Source organism: Scatophagus argus, chromosome 13, assembly GCF_020382885.2.
Source record: "Scatophagus argus isolate fScaArg1 chromosome 13, fScaArg1.pri, whole genome shotgun sequence".
Lineage (NCBI taxonomy): Eukaryota > Metazoa > Chordata > Actinopteri > Scatophagidae > Scatophagus > Scatophagus argus.
The window spans coordinates 16,230,688-16,250,463 of NC_058505.1; the positions used below are offsets into that span (position 1 = coordinate 16,230,688).

At 41.0% G+C, this 19,776-nt stretch overlaps 1 protein-coding gene across 3 annotated transcripts; it reads left to right on the top strand.

Annotated features, from left to right (window-relative positions):
• The first annotated feature begins 508 nt into the window (after positions 1 to 508).
• Positions 509 to 16,951, top strand: LOC124069843 (BMP/retinoic acid-inducible neural-specific protein 3-like). 3 transcript variants are annotated; one of them, XM_046409322.1, is made up of 8 exons: positions 509 to 1,410; positions 1,604 to 1,904; positions 5,614 to 5,816; positions 8,084 to 8,304; positions 10,859 to 10,964; positions 11,976 to 12,212; positions 14,273 to 14,495; positions 15,622 to 16,951. In XM_046409322.1, exons 2-8 carry the CDS (start codon positions 1,636 to 1,638, stop codon positions 16,751 to 16,753), a joined length of 2,391 nt encoding a protein of 796 aa, XP_046265278.1. In that variant the 5' UTR covers positions 509 to 1,410; positions 1,604 to 1,635; the 3' UTR covers positions 16,754 to 16,951. The 3 variants fall into 3 exon arrangements, with proteins under 3 accessions (XP_046265278.1, XP_046265279.1, XP_046265280.1); XM_046409323.1 differs by lacking the exons at positions 509 to 1,410; positions 1,604 to 1,904 and adding an exon at positions 2,136 to 2,374; XM_046409324.1 differs by lacking the exons at positions 509 to 1,410; positions 1,604 to 1,904 and adding an exon at positions 2,137 to 2,399.
• The last annotated feature ends 2,825 nt before the right edge of the window (positions 16,952 to 19,776 follow it).

A 19,776-nucleotide genomic window follows, 5' to 3' on the forward strand; every position in this document is an offset into this window, starting at 1 on the left:
CAAGAGCCTAATTAGACATTCATCTTCTGTACCTGTCGAGTCCTAAACACACACACACACACACGCGCGCGCGCTCGCACACACACACACACACACACAGAGCTCCCCTCCATCATAATTTGAAGGCTTGTGGCAGCTAACTTTCCTGTAACGTCATTCAGATTTTCACGTCTGGAAGATTTGTCAACTGTGTGTCAAGTAGTTCTGATGTTGCTGCAAGGAAAGCAGAGGGGGGGGTGGGTCCACATCAGCATCTGTTCCTGCACCTGTCTCCTCAGCCATCACTGTCTGAGAAATACCATTAGTAATGTGAATTTGCACTAAAATGTTTTAGCATTTAAAGTTTATCATTTATAAATTGCAGGTCAAACGTTTCATTTGCATATGAATTTAAGCATCCTTTTTACTTAGAGAAACATGTTTTTTGTACAAATTATGCTTAGAGGTGACAAAAAGAGTGCACTCCTGAACTTGAATAACATCACACAGGTAAAATGTTTCATGATAATGGCCTTTAATTCCTCTCACTGGTGAATCCAGCAATGAACGTGTCATCACAGGAGCAGATGTGGACCATTTAGTCGAGGCTGAGGCTGAAGCTCAGGACAATAAAAGGAGAAAGAACACAGTGGAATAATTTGTCTCTTATGAAATTTCTTTTAACACACTTAATGTGCCACTTTCAGGGGGAGGAACATGCTGAGATAGCAAATAATGAGGGAAAATTATGTGAAGGTAATGGTGAATGATTGCAGCAGCCCCCAAGAACATCATCATCATCACCACCACCCTGATGTACTGAAAACTTGAATACGCTCAGACTGTATTGCCCTCATCATGATGCACTTGCTCGCCCTCTTGCTATCTCACTCGTAAAAAGAGAAAAAAAAAACACTGGGGGAAGAAAAGCTCTCTGTGTTGAAGCGGGCGCTCATTCATCCAGCAGCTCTCACTGCAGAGGTGGTGGTGGGGGGGAGGTAGCCACTCACACGCAACATTTATTTAAAAAAAGAAGAAGAAGAAGAAGAAGAAATAGGTGAACAGCAGCAACTTTAAGGATCGTGCTGTGTAATTCCACTCGGGATGGAGAAGCCTTCCTTTTGCGTTCAGCCTCTGGGAATATCCGTGTGACCGCGTCCTCACTATGAACTCCTCTGTGTTCGTGTCCCCCCGCTGCTGCAACTTCGCACAGAGGAGCGGATGGACGAGCGGACGCGGTAGGATCGCATACCGAAATAAAAGTTGAGCGAGAGCACAAGTCAAGTTGGAGTTGAGACAAAGGACTCATCGCGCATCGATGCATTTGGTTGGACCAGCGAACTGAAGAGGCTCTTATTCGCAGCTTCTCCAAGACCTGAAGAGTTGACTTATTCCTGAGAGCGCATCGTTTGGTCCCTACTGTACAATCGGGTGAGTGTCTTTTCAGTCTGATAAAACATCTCACCATGCACTTAGTCTACTGAACTCTCAAATACTGGCTCTGAGAGCGAATTTACGCATCCTAAAGTAGCTAGTGCGTCGCCAGATCTGCACGACGCACTAGCTACTTTTTCACCCATAAAATGTGTGAAACTAACATTGCCATGGTGTGTCTTCCTCCCAGTCCGGAGAGAATGAGGTGTCGCTGGGTGAAGCATGAGCTCTCAGAGGATCAGTCATAAGCGGCTGTCTCTGCTATGGGAGGGGGCGGCTCTCAGCCTCTGGCTCTGGTTCTGGTTCTGCTGCTGGACCTCCAGGGCCGAAGCCGCCGGTGGAGCCTCACCCGCCGCCGGACAAAGCGACGGCGCCTCCGGCTCCCTTGGCTGGCTGCTGTCGGATAAAGGGCCCTTCCACCAATCTCTGGAGTTCACGGAGGCTGCGGAGAGGTACCAGCAGGGCTTCACCACCAGATACAAGATCTACAGGTGAGACAGGTGGAGAGCTCTGTGTGTATTTACACTATGTGCAGGTTTTCAAAGCACGTATTTATGTTTCCTCCAGGAGTTTCAGGGTTGAGCTGTGAGTGTTTGTAGGTTTTCATTTCACCGAACAACCCCTCTGGATAATTTCACTGATGAGCACTTTGAGCCAGAGAGGAAATAATCAGCAAAAGCAGCTGCTGTAGTGTTTGGGATGAAAACCTGCACACTCTCAAGATTGCCCTCACAGGTATCACACCTGCATCAAATTAGTTGCAAGCTGATGAGCAAATCAGAAGTGCTGCAGTGATGCAAAGTGTGTCCTTTGCTCCTTCTCTTTAAGCATTCTGGCTTAAAACTCATCAGACGTCGAAATAGTATGAAGCATTTTTGTTTTCAGAGACTGACATTTCGTCATTTTGTTATTGCTGATGTTTCAAAATGACCCCTGCAAGAGGAGTTAATCCCATGACAGCGTGCGTGGACAGTTGCTTCCTTTCAGTGAGTGCTGTGACTTTGCTTTTGCCTTTGCCTAAATATTCCTCACAAGAATTTTCAAGGCTTTGATTACGTTCCTGCTTTGTTGTAATTCTTTTGTGTCCACTATGTCGATCAACGCATTCCATTGCTACATCTTTCGGTGTTTAAGTCACCAACAAGTTAGATTTATTATATATACTACATACTTTTGAGTTTATAGTTTTGTCAGAAGTCAGCATCCGTTGATATCCTTCACTAGTTAGAGTATATTTATTGAGGTTTTTAAATCTTTGGATCAATTTTCATTATAGTTAGCATGTAGGTGACTTATCAACACTTCAGGCACAAGACGGTCTCTTCTCTCCAGTGGACATTGCCAAGTGTTTACTGCAGTGAAAAGATATTTTATGGTCTGCATCTGTAGGTGTATGAATCAATAGGTCCATTATCTCCTCTCTGGGATCTTTCAGGCTCTGGTGTTTATCTCTGAGTGACACCTGCATTTTTTTCAATAGACCTGCTGCATAAATGTCCCAGTAGCCCTTTACTTAAAGCTTCTTCTTTTCTAAACCTCCTCCATAATCAGTGAAAATCACTGACAGTGACAAAGGAGTGGACAGTTCGAGGCGGCCACCATGTGTTTGCTGTACTGGCAGACTCTTACCACTTGAGGGTCTTTTACCTTGAGGCAGTCGGTCCAGCAACCTGTAAGATGCCCACTCGCATTTCTCACCCAAAGACGCTTTAAAGGATTAAGGATTTTTGGAGACAGTGACAGCATTTATTCTTAGTCATAATATGTCACAGCAATATTTTCCACTGTCCCCACAGTGATGCTTTGTATTTTTCTGCGTGCTTTTTAAAAGCCTGGAGGCTTAAACTTACTCCTCTGACCTCTGTAATAGCTGAAACACCATGAGCCACACGTGGCTGTCAGTCATGCAGCAGCATGCGATGAGTTGCTCTCCACATCTTTTTTTTTTTTTACATTTTCTGTCCTCGAAGGAGTTGTTGTCCTCGCTATCGAGTGCTTACAGTACATACAGCAAGCCTTTATGTTACATATCCAAACCCACTGGTGCAGCAACGAGCCCTCTGTTTGCAGTATGTGCATGCTGATGGAGTATAGCTGTAGGCTAAACCCTGGGCTGGATCCACAACGGCCATCTGTCCACCAGGGACGGACACTCAGCCTGTCCCCTCGTTATGATGATTGGCTGTAATGACACACTCCACAATGTCCCGGTTCCCCAATTATTTCACGGCCGCTCATTTTTCTCATGGCAGTGATTTGATTGCCTCCAAGAAATAGAGGGAGGTACACACAGCAGCAGGCAGCACTGTGGGAGAGGCAGACATTATCTGGTGGCGTGGAGTGAGGGAGAAACAGTGAGACAGTAGCAGAGGTATCTCCTAGCTGGTTTGTGAATGGCTAGAGCTCAACAAGACTTGTACCCAAGGGGCACAAGATAACAAATGATGGCAGCTGATGATGTGAGGTTTTATTTTGATTTGATGTCTTTCTGTTGCTGTGGGAGTTACATCATTGCATTGCAATAAGTTCTGTTTTACCCGTGCAGCAGTTATTTAAAGCTTCAACAAGCTTGTTCACAACAGTGCTCGAACAGATTCCCAACCAGGGGCTACATGAAAATGTTATGCATATATATAGAGATATATATATATATGTAATCTGAAAAAGGAAAATTATCTTGGTGTGATGCTGATCATTACAATATATACCCCAGTTACCAGTTACCAACCTTGGGCAGAATAAGCTGGCTGAAACTTCCAACTAACCCGGGAAAGTTTTAACACCTGAACACCACCAGTCTAATTTAAAGCTCCACGCTAACTACCCGGGTGGCGCACCACCAACTTTGGGCTTTTATTTCTGCAGAGGGAGCTGGACCTCTTGCATGCTTTCTTGAACTTCCATGTTTCTACAGTAGCCAAGAATAAACACTGGCTCTTGAGAGGGCCTTTTGCCTTTTTCACGGTTTTAGCAGCCCCCGTAATGCAGGCTGAGATGAGGGGTGTTGAGCTGGTTGCAGTCTTCAGCCTTATTGCTAGATGCCACTAAATCCTTCACACTGGATCTTTAAGAGGAGAAATTTGCAACAAAATATATTTGATATTGAAAACAATACATTTGAAATAAATTTCTTTCTTACAAGAGTTAGATGATCATGTCCATATATTAAAGCTAAAGCTACAGACAGCAGTTGACCTTTGGTTAACGTCAGTGAAGATGAATAAACTCAAAAAATAAATGTATTTTCCCAAACAATTTTTTAAGGAAAACCCACCTTTAAAAAAAAAAAAAGCTTCTGAAATGCTTAAATATTCCCTCTTTTCTATTCAGGAAACTTCCCAATAAATTACAAGGAAATTATAGACCTGCAAAAAATGTTACACTTTTATTTGTCAACATAAAGTCTAAAAGTTTCAAAGCTTCTCTACACTGCCAGGAGGGGGAAAAACAAACAGACAAACAAATGTATTTGGGGGAAAAAAGTAAAGAAACAAAATCACAGAGACATGATCTCAGCGTCCTCAACAGTGGCTAAAGCCCTGGCTCTGAGTGCATCATAACTAGTTTGTAGATGAGCAGAGGATTCGAAATGGAAAAATATGAAATACCTGGTTAAAATGTCCAGTTTCCATTGGTGGTTGTGGTTTTTATTACAAAGGCAATGTTAATTGAACCTATTGAAAAAAATGAGATTCAGCCTAAACCAAGACTATTGCAGGACAAAAAGTTTATTCTAACAAAATCTATTTTTATGCTGCATCACAAATAGTCTTTAATAAAGCCTAGTTTTAGTCAATTCAAATGGGCACTCTGCTGCCCTAATAAATACTATGTGAAGGGTAAAGGTGCAAGAAAAAATTTAAGAACCGATAAATAACCAACCACAACCTGACTGACTTCAAGCTCACACTAATCACGTACTCCTTTTAATAAATAATGTAACCACGTAGTTAAAAGTGCTTCTCTTACACATCAGAGACATATTGTTAGAGCGCTTCTGGCTGTACAACACAGCGTCATTTTGTGTTGACAAAGTACAGTGCACTGTGCAGTGTGTCGTGCGTCAGTATATGTAGCACACACTCACCTCATCTTTTGCTTTCAATGCAGCTTGTTAAACAGCGGCCTGGAGCCTTATGCACCATCCAAACCAAGTGAGCAAATGTCTCTGTGTACGTGTGCGCAATGTCATGTTTCCAGGGAGTTTGGACGATGGAAGGTCAACAGCCTGGCGGTGGAGAAACGGGACAGTCTTGGTGGCAGCGGAGGCCTGGCTCTGCCCCTCGACCCCGACTTCATGCACACGATCCGTCAGCTGGGGAGGCGGCCAACCCTCCAGACGATTACAGAGAATCTAATCAAGAAATATGGCACCCACCTCCTCCTCTCTGCCACTCTGGGAGGTACAGTAGAGTACCCAAAGCTTCAAAGCAGGCCTGATTCACACAGCTTTTATATTTTTTTTCAGCACATGGAGTACCAATTTTACCGTCTGTTGCTTTCTAAACAACAAAGCATATAACAGTTTTTCTGTAGCAGGCTTTTTTTTTTGGCTCACAAATAAATCACTCTGGCTTGGTGTACAAAATGAACGGGAGAAAGCTGTGAAAGATATAGCATTTCTGTCGCATTGTCAGAATGTCATAATTCTCTAACACTATCGTACGCATGCAGTTTTCTATCACAAATAAATCATTAGTGCAAAGTATACTTCATTAATGCACACGTGGGTTTGAAAACACCTATTTGAAGGAGCTATCCAAATGCAAATTGTGTTAATAGCAGCTTTTGGCATCCTGCCTTTCAATCCAGGATTAATCTGACGTTTGGTGTGCTTGTATCAAATACACAGACAAATACAGCACCTGGCCAAAAATGGACAGGGAACGTATGAATTGGCTGTAATTATGTCAGAACTGAAGACTAAGCACCTCATTTATAGATCTACCATTTTATACCAGTGTTCAAAAACCTCTCAGGCAGAAATCCATCAAGACAAAGATACAATCACACACCCTGTCAGTGGACTCAGCAGAACGCAGTGCAACACAGACATTTTTAATAAACTCCTGTGTTTCACCTGGAACAACTTTTGATCTGTTACACAATGTTCAGATTTTGACATTGCTGATGTTGTAAAACTTAATCCAGCTGAAGTAGATGTCTGTTTCAAGCAAATATTCAATTGCCTAATATGACATGTTAACGATACCTGAAGGGGATCTCGAGCAGCCATGAGAATTATGACTTCTGTCTATGAGAAAAGCCATGCAAGGGAAAAGCCATAAAACTTCACAGCATGCAGGTTGAGGGGGATTATCTGTCAACAAAGTGTATAACTTGGACAGGGGAGACAATCAGAGTTGTTTTCTTTTAACAGTCATATCTATCAATCAATTTATCAATTTTTGTCCTCATCGTTTGCTTCAGAGGGAACAGCAAAATATTTTCATCCCACTGACAGGGTCATTAGATCATAACCAAAGCAAATGTCATGTGGTAGCATTTGCAGGTTAGAAAAATAGTCATATGAATCTCTTTTGGAATTGTCACATTTAATGGTTTTAAAAGCTACAGTCCTGCCAATAGATACTATAGATCAGAAAGCAGTCGTGTCATTTTGGAAGGCAATTTGGAGAAATTGTGTGTCATCCAGAATGGCACAACATCTGGTTAATGTTGATTAGCAAATAGAAATAAGATGGTTTAAAGCCTTATATATTTGTTTTTATGGTCAAATTGAGAAGTTTTGGATTGATTGAGATTGAGATTTCCTGATTAAACTAAATCACATCTTCAGGAAAACAAGAAGTCTACCTGGGTACAGTGTGTAAAGCACAGGCTCAGTCACAGCTAAATGTCACCTTACATGGAGTGACGGTCCATATGTGCCAGCAGTGGCGAAGGACCAGTTTGGGACAAGTGCCAGTGAGATGTGTATTGACAAAACGGTCTTGACATGCTGTTAACGTTAAAGTAGGATTAAATGTTGTTACGGTTTGCACCGTGCACTCTGCACTTTAAGATGCACCCACCAATATATATCTATATCTATATATCTATATATAGACATATGTATATATAGATAGATAGATAGATAGATATAGACAATTTCTTTAGGACAGACAAATTATGTTAAGTTATTATGAGAAATGTAGGGAAATCAACTATTTATTAGTTAGTTATTTACTAGTTATTTATTTCACTTTATCACAATAAAGCACTTTTATCAAGGTTAGGATTCTCCTTCAACAGTACACGGCAATCATAATGTTAAATTTGTAAAAAGCTTTCGTAAGTCTGTTGTGGTAGTTTGATTTTTATTAGTCATGTAATAATTATAATTGTTAAAGATGTTTCCAAGAGAAGCAGCATCTGAGAGGTGTTTTGTTTTTAATGTATTTTTTGGCAAAGATAATTAAGATAATTAAAATAATTGAGGGAACTTGATCAATGATCTTGAATAAGCTTTCTGCCTCTAAGGATTTTAATAGATGCAGAGATCTTGTCTCTGCCTTTTCCTCCAATCAACCAAATCATCGGTTCCCCCACAGCACTTAATCACTGCTGCACTTTTCTATCCAATCTGAAAAGATACTAATGAAAGGTGATTAGTGCTGCTCTGTCAAAGCTAATGAAGCTCTTGTTCCCTCTGCCTGACTGTCACCAGGGGAGGAGTCATTGACGATCTTCGTGGATAAGAGGAAATTTAGCCAGGAGTCTTCTTCACCCTCGGGGGCTGAGAGCAGCCATAGCAGCAACAGGAACCCAAACACTACGGGAACAGTGACCCTGGAAACCCTCCACCAGCTGGCTGCTTCCTACTTCACCGACAGGGAGAGCACCCTGCGCAGGCTGCACCACCTCCAGATAGCATCCACTGCCATACGGGTATGTGAAAGTTAAGAAAGCTGTAAATACTGCAGCAGTGTGTTGGGGGATTAAACACCATGTGGTCACTGCCTAAAGGTGTTCTTCCTCTGGCTTGGTGGTTGGTAGCCTCCAGCTTTTGCACATAGAAACGGCAAGATAAAAAGCGTTGAGATGGACTGGTTTGGTTGTGGATGAATAACTTACGGTATTCAGTGACTGCCAGTGGTGGAAAATGATCTCAGTAAGTAAATACATACACACATCACTAGGTCAAAATTGACCAAGTCTGGGTCAATATAACACCAACAAAATAACTTTATCCAGGACCGATGGGTTGTTTAACTCATTGTTTGTGTTCCAGCACTTCAAAGATATGCAGTGTTTTTATATATTAATGTATCTGCAGTTTTTAGTCACTGGAGGAAGAAGTATTTGTATCATCATTTACTTACAAGCTGCAAGTAAAAGTTTTCACAATGGCATGTACTTTTAAAATATCACCAACTAAAATATTTTTTACTGTCTTTCAGTGGTTCAACTTGAAGAAGTGTAATCCAGGGTGTGTCAGTAGGCCGACACTGCTAGGTGTGGTTATGGGTGCAATAGACTTCACACTGCAGCTTGAGTGGGCAGTAAAACGAAGGTTAACAATGAATGCAGTCTAGTGTTGAATTGGTTTTAAAACGTTTGTCATTAAGTTAGATCGATCGAGAGCACCCTGCTCAGCGTGAAAACAGTAATGTCTGTGACACACTAGCTAGTAAAATGTTCGTACTGATTGACTGATTGATTGAAAAGGTGAAATTGGTACATATCACGCCTATGGAAATAGGAACCCACTGGAGAGGAGAGAGTTTGCCATAGCCCTCATAGGACGACAAACAATCAGCAACTCTGACCGATGTAATCGCTACCACAAGCAACATGCCCAGAGTAAACTTAGATGATTCAACTCAGTGCTACGACAGCAGCTAAACTGTGTATACTATGAAAAAATAATGATTTTGCATTCAATTTAGTTAGAGTAGCTAGCAACGGTAGCTTTAAAATTAAGTAAAAATAAATACAATTTCTCTCAGGAAGACGGAAGTTAAAATATTAGTAGTAGTATAAAATGTAAATGCTCCAGTGAAGTACAAGTAGATGAAAATTGCACTTAAGTACAGTACTTGAGGTAAGTGTATTTAACTTCCTTCCAGCACTGACTGAGATTCTGTCACAACATGCAGGTTTAAATTCATCACACTTTGGTAGTTCAACTTGAAGATAACATGCACTAACACATCCTTTAAATCCTGCTCAGGGAATTTATTTCCGTAATGTGTTTAATCAGGTGGGATTAAGAACAAATGCTTATTTACAGAATTGGTCTGACACGAGCAAGTTCACCTGTTGTAGCTGCAGGGGAACAGCAAGTCTGCCAGGTCTGTCTCTCCTGTTTTTCTCTCCTCGCCGTTAAGTTTATTGCCACAGAAAACTTAGGCGTGCAGGAGGAAGTGGGATGATTTGATTTGATTTTTTTTAAACTTTTATAATAAGATGGTCAAGCGTGTCTTTACACCCATTACAGACTAACTGAGTGACTGCTGAAGCAGTTGATGACAATACCACATGATACAAGGTTTCTAAGATATTGCCTCCCCACAGAGGCAGAACAAAGCAGCAGCCATGCGTTCTGTACTATAAAACACCAATCATCCATTTTATCATCTGAAGTGGCTATTAGAGTGTATGCATTAATCAGCCCAAGGGGCAAACGTAGATGCTAAAGTGAGTAGCCACTGATGAAGACAAGTGCCTCCCCAGTCTGAGAACGTGTTTCTATGGTTATGCATCAGTTTGATGGATTAGATATATCATTCCATTAATTTCCAGCCAGGCTGACTTCCATTCATTTGCCACTTTGCAGCGTGTGTGGAGTTCAGGCAGATTGAAGATCTGAGTGAGAGAAAGAGAGCGAGACAGGGAGATGAATACTACATTTTTATGAGGGATGTAAAGCAGCACCTGCAATACATGGCCATTCATTAAAAACACATACGGTGCTGAGGATTCAGTGCGAAATAAGAAGCATTCAGTTTATGCAAATATGTAGTAAGTTATGTGTTTTTATGTTTCAGCGTGTCTGAATTTGTACGTTAAACATCGAGATTAATTACTGTTAGAAATCATGTCAACAGAGAAGTGAATTGGTTTAAAGTTTTCAGTCAAAGTGAAATTGATTTCTTCTTTCAGATCAGAACAAATTATTCTGTCTGAGGAGAGAAGAACTCACAATGAGTCATTGCATTCAAAAATCATTTGAGGCATAAAATACTTTTGATGAGGCTTTTTATGTTCTCTTGACCTTTTTTTGAAAATAAACAAGGAAAATGAGGCGGTACATACAGGTCATGTCAAAGTGACATGACTGATGACTGTCTGACTAAACTAAGATTATCTGCTGTCTTGTTCTCTGTGTTTAAGAGGGGGTGGTTGGAACTGAGCTGTCTCTCCAGTTAACATGAAGTGAAATAACAAAAAAGCCTCTATCACAATACAAAAGATTCACATTCTCCTGGCATCCTTACAGGTGACGGAAACCCGAACTGGGCCCCTCGGATGCAGCAACTATGACAATCTGGACACAGTCAGCTCCGTACTGGTTCACAGTCCGGAAAACAAGGTCCAACTACGAGGTAGAATATGCTCCCTAAATCATCATGGTGACATGTTTTTGTGGCCTCCCATTAATAAACACGAAATGCTTCTGAAAAACTTTGGCAAAGATTTGTAGAAAATTACAGATTCATCAGTTTGGTCTTGGTTTAATATTTAAGAAAACTGCATATTTTACAGCCAGCAGCAGATGTGCATAAAGACTGAAAACAGGAGGAAAGAACTAAAACCGCAACTTATAATAGGACATATAATGTGTTCATTAATTAAAATTATATTTTGTTACCTTTGAGCCAGACAGGCGGGGGAACCCTGTCTGCTGACTTTTTGATAAGCTAAATTAAAATATGAAAGTGGTTGATCTTCTCATCTGACTCTTGGTAACAATGTGAATAAGCACACTTCCCAAAATAGCAAGGTTTTAAGGATTCTTATTGTCAACAAATCCCATAAAAGACCCAAAAGCCAACAGTGTGTTGGTCCTTTTTTAATTTTCTCTGACTTCATTAACCTGATGCACTCAGTCTCAGTCCCATTGTTCACTACCAAAGACTTAAATCTTTAAAAACGTTTTCACAAAAAGCTAATTCCTGGAACAGCTGGACGCTGTGTTTGTTTGGTTTTAACAAACAGGAACAAGCAGGAGCAAATAGTGTATTTGTTGGACCTGTTTTCAGCAGTGAATTAATGTGCATTTAGTGTATGCATGAGTATGTACAGCAGCAGGACAGCATGTGAGGGACTGAGTCAAAATAAACTACAGTGTGTGTGTGTTCGTGGTGCTGATAGAACATGTCCCCTGTAGTTTTTAGACTTCAGCAGAGTTCTGTGGCAATGGGAAGAGGTTCAGCTACACTAGCAAGACTTAGTGAGATCAATATATTGTTCCTTTTTGTTCTTTTCATGGCCTTTGCTGATAATAAGAACAAGATAGAATGTCACCAACCTTATTCTTTGATACTCTGAAGATGTACTATAACTCCATACCGATATTTTTCACGTGACCTCAGCCCATCTTTTACCCTCCACAGGGCTGCAAGTCATCCTACCAGGCTACTTGCAGAGCCGCTTCATTCAAGCAGCTCTCGACTACATCGGCTGTAAATCCGAAGGTCAGTTTGTGTGTCAGAACAGTGACTGCTGGTGTGAGTGCACTGTGGACTTCCCCCAGTGTAACTGTCCTCACTCTGACCTGCACACTCTGGAAAACAACCTGCTGCGCATCAGAGACGCCTGGAGGCTGACCAACCAGGAGTTTGAGGAATCCGGTGAGTCAAGCATTTCAATTCAGTGTGACCTCCAAAATGGCATTTGAAAATGTCAGTGTGAATGGTGCTGTCAGAAACCTACAGGTGGAACACAGGCTTTTAAAATCTTTTTCTGGAATTCAGGAAACAGATTATTTTTACCTCAAAGAAATAATTAAGTTGCATTTCAGAGTTAACATGAAAACAACTTGTTTTTGTTATTGGGCCTCAAACACCACAAATGTGAAATTAAAAGCACTGTTCGATATTTTAGGGAATATACTTATCTAACTTCTTGCCAAGAGTTACGTGAGAGAACTGATGCCACTCATATACTGTGTTGTAATATCAAACACGACATGTTGTTTAATCTGCATAAAAGCTAAAGTCTAATAAAACTCCAAGCATTTAACCCCATTTCAACTCATAATATTGTTTTTCTTTTTTTTTTAACACAATAAATTACATATAATATGTTAATTAAAGAGCTTTTGAGGTGGGTTTTGTCACCTTTGGGCAGAGTCCGTCAGTCTTTGTGCTAAGCTGGGCTATCCGGCTGTTAGATGTAGTGTCATATTTACTGTGCAGACACTGGAGTGGTATATTGCTTTGCACCCTCTATATCCTGTTTGCTGCTGTAACACTAATTTGCCAGTTATGGGACTAATAAAGGATTATCTTATCTTATCTTATCTTATCAGTACTTTCTCTCAGCAAGAAAGCCAGTTAAATGTCAAACTACTAAGCAATTTCAATAATTTAAAGCTCTCACAATGGAAAAAGCAATCTCAACATCCACATTAACTGAGCAAAAAGATAAACCAACAATAAAATTAAAAAAAGATTATTAAAGGAAAAGAATTCATGACATGAAATCATAAAGCCACACCGCTGGACTATTGCTTTAGTAATATGTTGATCTATAACTACTGGAGTTACACCACCATTAGGCTTATAAACATGGTTGGACGATGTAACTTCATTGTTGCGGAGTTCTTTCATTGCTTGTGTGACATTGACTGACAGGAATGATGGCGTATAAGAGCACACTTTCTCATTCGAGGCTTCTATACTAATTTCCCTCAGCTCTATACACTTGAAAAAGGCATCTGTACAAAAAAAAAAATTACCCAGCAATCGCACAAAGCCTGGCCCACGTCCATGTACCGAATAATGTATTATAACATTAATTTTGAGGCATTGCTATAATTACCATAAAACACCATACCACAGAAGAGAAGATTAGCAGCCCAGACTACGCAGATATTTGCAGCAAATTCGATAGATTGTCTTGTGGTACAACTCAGGAGGAAGACGTTGCTGCAAAGGAAAACAAATCCAAGGTTATACTACTACATTGTTATAGTGCCATGGTAGGATACACTGATGCTGAAGAAAAGCACACAATGGCGCACCTTTGACACAGACCCCTGTGGTGAGCGTGATGAGTAGTTTAGGTTTGTGTCTATTTTTGGATTTTAAATGAAGTCTTCTTGTAAAGTTTAAAGAATTTGTGGCAGAGAGTGCACTGCTGCCATGTGTGCACCTATGTGCGAATGTATTGTACTTCTGAGATGTGAAATATAAATGTGTCAGAGTTAAAAGTTTTCAGCTCCTGCATCAAAAAATGTCAAGGACCTTTTTAGAAACATGTCACTTTCTTGTCACGTTTGACACGACTGATCACAGTTACCGAGCCAACCAGACATTTTTTCATTGTTCAAAGCACGAACAGCAATTTTGCTTTCAATGCCACTCATGTCTAATTAGAGGCTAGTTGCTTTGAAGGTGTACAGTATTGTGTACTGGCAACAGTTGGTCATTAACACATATCATTTCACAGAGAAAAAAATATGAAAGATTTTTCACTGACATGTTCATGAGATCAGGAATCATCCTTGTACACGAAATCAAAATAACAAAACATGTTTCCTCGGCATGTTGCAGCTACCATGTCTGCTCTTGAGCTGTTTGCTTTTCTGGGACAAACAATTGGGAGTAGGCAGTTTTTCTGGATATTGTTACCCCACAGCTCATAGCCACAGGCAGAGTTTACTTATTCATGTTCTTTTTCCTACCAGAGGAGTTCCAAAGCTTTGTTGGGCAACTGCCAACCCATTACGCTGTAAACACGTCTGTCGTGGAACACTTGTGGAGGACCGATGCCAGCCTGCCCCAGCGCTACAGGCAGCTGGAGACCAGCAGCAACCAGCTTTTCACCAAAGCTCAACGCACCACTAACAAGCTCTTCAGCCTCAGCAAGAGGTGCCGAAAACAGCCCAAAATAGTCTTGCAGAGGCCGAGGTAAGAGGCAAGATGGGAATAAGAGGGAGGAATATTTATACTGCACCCTGTTAAGTCAAGGTGCTCCCCAAAACTTATAATTATGAAAATGATTTATGCGCCAGGCGCTGGGGGAAAGCAGCGGAGCGAGACAGTACTTATTAGAAGGCACTTGAGGAAAAGTAGTGGTGGAGTGAGGTGCAAAGTGCTGACAAGAGCGATACTGTTCCTCTGTGAAAGTGGAGGAAAGACAAACTGGATCATGTTTGGCCAAACAGACACGTTTCATTGTTGGCAGGTTTAAACTGCATTACAATCAATCTAGCATCTAAAACTTCCTCAATAATAATCCATTTATTGCAACACAGCAACATCCAGGAATATAAGCTGCCATGGCCAGTAATATATGAAGACTTTGCGTATATCTATCCCTGTATTTTTTACAGCGGCACTCCCACCTGGATACTCTGTTTCAGCAGCCCATCAGAGATGTGGCCATAACTTCACTCAGATTTATGCCTCTCTCATGAACACTCTATGTTGATAGCTATTTCTGGCAGGGAAATTAACTAAATGACACAATCAATCAGCTCAGTAGTCAAATGCAGGCACTGCCTTCTCAGTTCACAATCCAATTACGCTTCTTTATCACATCCTTCTGCTTGTAAAAGAGAATTCGGTTGTGGTTTAGGGTCACTGGGAAAGTCAGTTTTTTCATGTCCCAATGAAACAGAATATTTGTGTTTTTTATTTGCTTTTTCTCATTGTAATTGCATTTTAACAGCATTGTTACTGTTGCTGTGCTGGTGCCACTGTAGCAGTATAAGCTTAATAGAGTTATGAGACATTCAGATGTTTGCACACCTGTTTGTATGTGTGTAAGCCTCTGTGTGTCAGTGCCACCCATCTGCACCACTGAACGGGTATCCAATAGATTAAATTATTCATTTTTATCTGATTTTGATTCTGTAAATGCCGCTGAGTCTGAGTTTAGCTAAAATTGTTTCCGCTGAACAACACATTTTTTGTGAATTTAATCTTCTTAGGCAAAACATATTCTTCATTGCATAATCACAAATACATGAAAACGACTTATCACAACAACTATGAATTGGATACTGAATTAGAACTGTCATCTCCTCCTCAGGCCTCTGAGCTTCTGGTTGAGCTACGCCCTCTCCCTTTTATACTGCAGTGAGAACAGTCAGGTTGGCGTTTACATTGACAAGAGCCGCAGCTGCTCCTGCCCCTACATCCATCCGCCTTGCCAAGGCCTTATTCCCTGCTTCGTGGGCGACGGTCCTCGCTGTGCGTCCTGTTCCACAGAGAACCGAACCCGGTGTTCCAGCTGTAACCCCGGGTTCACCCTGACCCAGGGAGTCTGTCGGCCAGCGGTGCCCGACCCTACAGACCCTTACCTGGGCTTGGAGAGTGACCGAGACCTGCAGGATCTAGAGCTGCGCTACCTGCTCCAGCGGCGTGACCCACGTATCACTCTGCATGCTGTGTTTGTGAGCAATGATGTGCGTGTAAACACTTGGTTTGACCCATCATGGAGGAAAAGAATGCTGCTCACTCTCAAGAGTAACCGGGTGAAGTCCAACCGTGTTCATATGCTCCTTGGACTCGCCCTTCAGTTTTGCCTCACTAGGAACAGCACTCTGGAGCCTGCATTGTCCCTGTTTGTGAACCCTTTCGGGGGTAGCCATTCAGAGAGCTGGACCATGCCTATAGGTCAGCATGGATATCCTGATTGGGAGCGGACCAAGCTGGATATCCCCTTGGACTGCTATAACTGGACGCTGACTCTGGGAAACAGATGGAAGAGCTTTTTTGAGACGGTTCATTTCTACCTGAGGAGTCGTATCAGGGACTCTGGAGTGACAGGAGGTAGCAAGAACATGACGATGTACTATGAACCTCTAGAGGCAACAGAGCCGTCGAACAATATTGGTTACATGAAAGTGAACAGCATGCAGCTCTTCGGATACAGCGTGCACTTCGACCCCGAGGCGATCCAGGACCTGATTCTGCAGATAGACTACCCGTACACTCAGGGATCACAGGACTCTGCCCTGCTGCAGCTAGTGGAGCTGCGCTACAGGGTTAACCGTCTCTCGCCTCCAGGGGCCCCACACGTGGATCTGTTCGCCTGTCTGCTCCGCCACAGACTCAAACTCTCCAGTGCAGACGTGACCAGGATACTCACTGCCCTGCAAGCTTTCAGTGCCAGACAACCAAACTATGTGGAGTATGAGGCAAATAAACTATGTAGTTAATGGCCACTATGTGATGTTTTGTACTGTTTCCTTGCCTCAGACAGGCCTGTATCCTTTGTCAGCTGGATCCATTTGTGTCAAGTGTGTGGTATATTGTTCAAGGCTTTGTTGTACATACACTATGTGCAATTAAATTTGATGTTTTTAGCATTCCAATGAAGTTTTATGGATTAAAGCCTCTAAATACTTGTTTTTCAATAGTCGAAGTATTTGACTGTAATATGAGACATTTGTGACTAAATAAGCAATAATCAAAGTTTGGGGAACAAAACACCCATAGGTATCATTTGTTAATAGTTCAACATTCCATGATCAGATTCATCAGGACTGTGCGGGTGTGGTTTGATCAGATTTGGTGTGGCCTTGTGATAAACAACCAAACAACTGTCATGTTTTGATTCAATTGTTGATCAGCTATTTGGTGCATGGAAATATGTGACATCACTTTTTTTCACACCCTCACCAGTGTCAAGTCAGTGAGAAAGAGTGACAAAAATGCAAATAGACAAAAACTCGGTCCAAACTCGGCAGAAATATTGTGCTCGTGTCACATCACTCATTACAAGCTGACTGAGTAAATAACCTTTTAATCATTTTTACACAAAATGCTAGCCAGCATCAAATATCCTCATAGCCTTGCTATTTATCTCACTGGAGAGTTGAAGTGGTGCGTGCTGTGTTTCTTTTGCCCATCTGTAGCCTCAGAACACAAGGTCTCCATTCTCCATTGAGGGAACGGCCTCGACACAGATTACTAAGTATAGTGAGAGAAGGGAGGGCCGGAGCCCTCCTCTGTCCCTCCACCGTACCCGTCTGCCATTCACAGTTACTATGATAGATGAGCTAGGGTGCCACAGAGACATGCCCAGCATCAAACAACAGTGTGCTAGGTATCAGTGACAAGGATAGCACTCTTACCCTTACAAGAGTGACTCTGACCAAAAGGGAAATCAGCTTTAATCCGCCATGGGCGGTCAACAGTGTAGCCGCGGGCTAGCGGCATGGTGCGGCTTTTATTAGACTAGCATCTGAAAAGCTGGTAGCAAAGACATAGCTTCATCAAGATTCACCAGACACGTTTCTCCCGAGATTAAAGCCAGACACAATCTGCTCTGATGCTATCGTTCAGAATGAATGTGAAGAGAGTAAAAATCTGTTTAATCAGTTTATGTGGCACAAAATAAATTGGCAAAATTGTGCAGAATGCAGTGATTTAATTACAGGTTTTAGCATCTTCCATAGGTTCTTTTGCTTTAAATATTGATTTTACAATGTCATTGATCAGTTTTAAGACACAGTTGCTTTGTCTCACTGATCTATAAGAGGTCATAGGACTGTATTGGCTTGCTTAGTCATGTTCAAATCATCCTTTAGAATTACCTTTATACAACCTTGCCATTTCATTTTTACTTATGCTTTCATTTCAAAAGTTATTACCTTTTTAGAAGTCTATGGAAGTACCTGGAGCAACAATACTTAACTTTCAAATGCTTGCAAAAATCTTCCAACCTGCACAATGTGTTAATTTAACTACAGCAAAAGGTTGTGTGTAAGAAAGATTCTGAATCTGGACCACATCCCAGTAAAGGGTTAATGCCTGTGGTGAAAGAGCAAGCATCTGGTGTGTTTTTTTAAAAAAAATCTTTTTAACAAGCAAATATTCTGCATCTGGGTGTGAAAATGTGATGCTGTGTTATTGGAAGCAGTCCAGGGTACCTCTTAGGGAAAAGACAGAAAGAAAGAGTCTGTTAAGAGCAGTGCTACCAGCGAAGGCAGGTTTTGGTGTGAGGACACACATCCTAAGATGAATTTTAGAAATTTTTGGTTCAATTGATAAAGAAGACGTGATCCCACACTGAATTTGTCGCAGAAGTTTGTTTTTTCTTTCAGAGAGGTTTTTATTTTGAGTGATTTGGATAACAACAGATGCCACATTTGTGTATCTCAATAGCAAGCAATGGCTATATGTAAGTAAACAAAAGTTTTAATGTCACACAGGGGTTACATTAACCAGCAACTCCACATGCTCAATGGAAACTCAATCCAAAAGCATCTGAGTAAAACTTTTGAGAACTTCAGTAAGCCCCAAGGATTGCTATTTAAAGAGGAAGTCACTACTCAGGATATAGACTGAACTTTACCAGTGTCGAAGATTCAAGTTCTAGAATTTTGGAAATATTTGCTTTCTTGCAAGGAATTTTTAGCAATCGACCACTCTCATGTCTGTACGCTAAATGTGAAACTACAGCTTTGGCTACTGTGTAGCACAAACACTAAGCTAACATGTCAATTAATTTTATTTTTTATTTTTTGTAGAAATTAAGCTACTGTGATTTAATGTGTTAATTAGTGAGCTTTAGGATGAAATTGACAGGCAGATTTTGTTAAATTTATACAGAACCAGGCTAGGTTATTCTTCAGCTAATTTCTTACTTTATGCTAAACTGAGCTAACCTCCAGTTCACAGTAGCTTTTTATAAAACAGACAGATACTGAATGGTTTTACTCATTTTATCTAATGCTCTGCTATTCTTTTAAAGCTGGGATTGGTCTTTTATGTCATAAATCACATTTCTAGTGTGAAATTGATTCATTTAATATGTAATAATTTCACTAAAATGTAAATAGCACAATTTAATGATTTTTATATTATGGTCTTTGTCTTGCCAGCCCTCCCTTATCTAGGTCTAGTGTTCCCAGATTGATTGCTTAAAATCGGCCCAAATTTACAACAACCCCCCACCCATATTAATAATGAATTCATAAACAACACTATTGCGTTTCATTTCCATAGTTTTGTATGTGACAAATGTACTTTCTGCTGAATTTTGAAAAACCTCTTTGTTAAACAACACCAAACCAAACATTAATAAGAAAGCACACCCAGAGGACTGTTCACCAAAATGAGCAGTGCCCAGCCAAGAAACAACTGCAAGTGATTTCTAAATAACAGCCACAAGAAATAGCAAATGAAAAAATTGAAAATTTGTTTGGAACAATAAGGGGTTTGCTCTGTTTCTTGT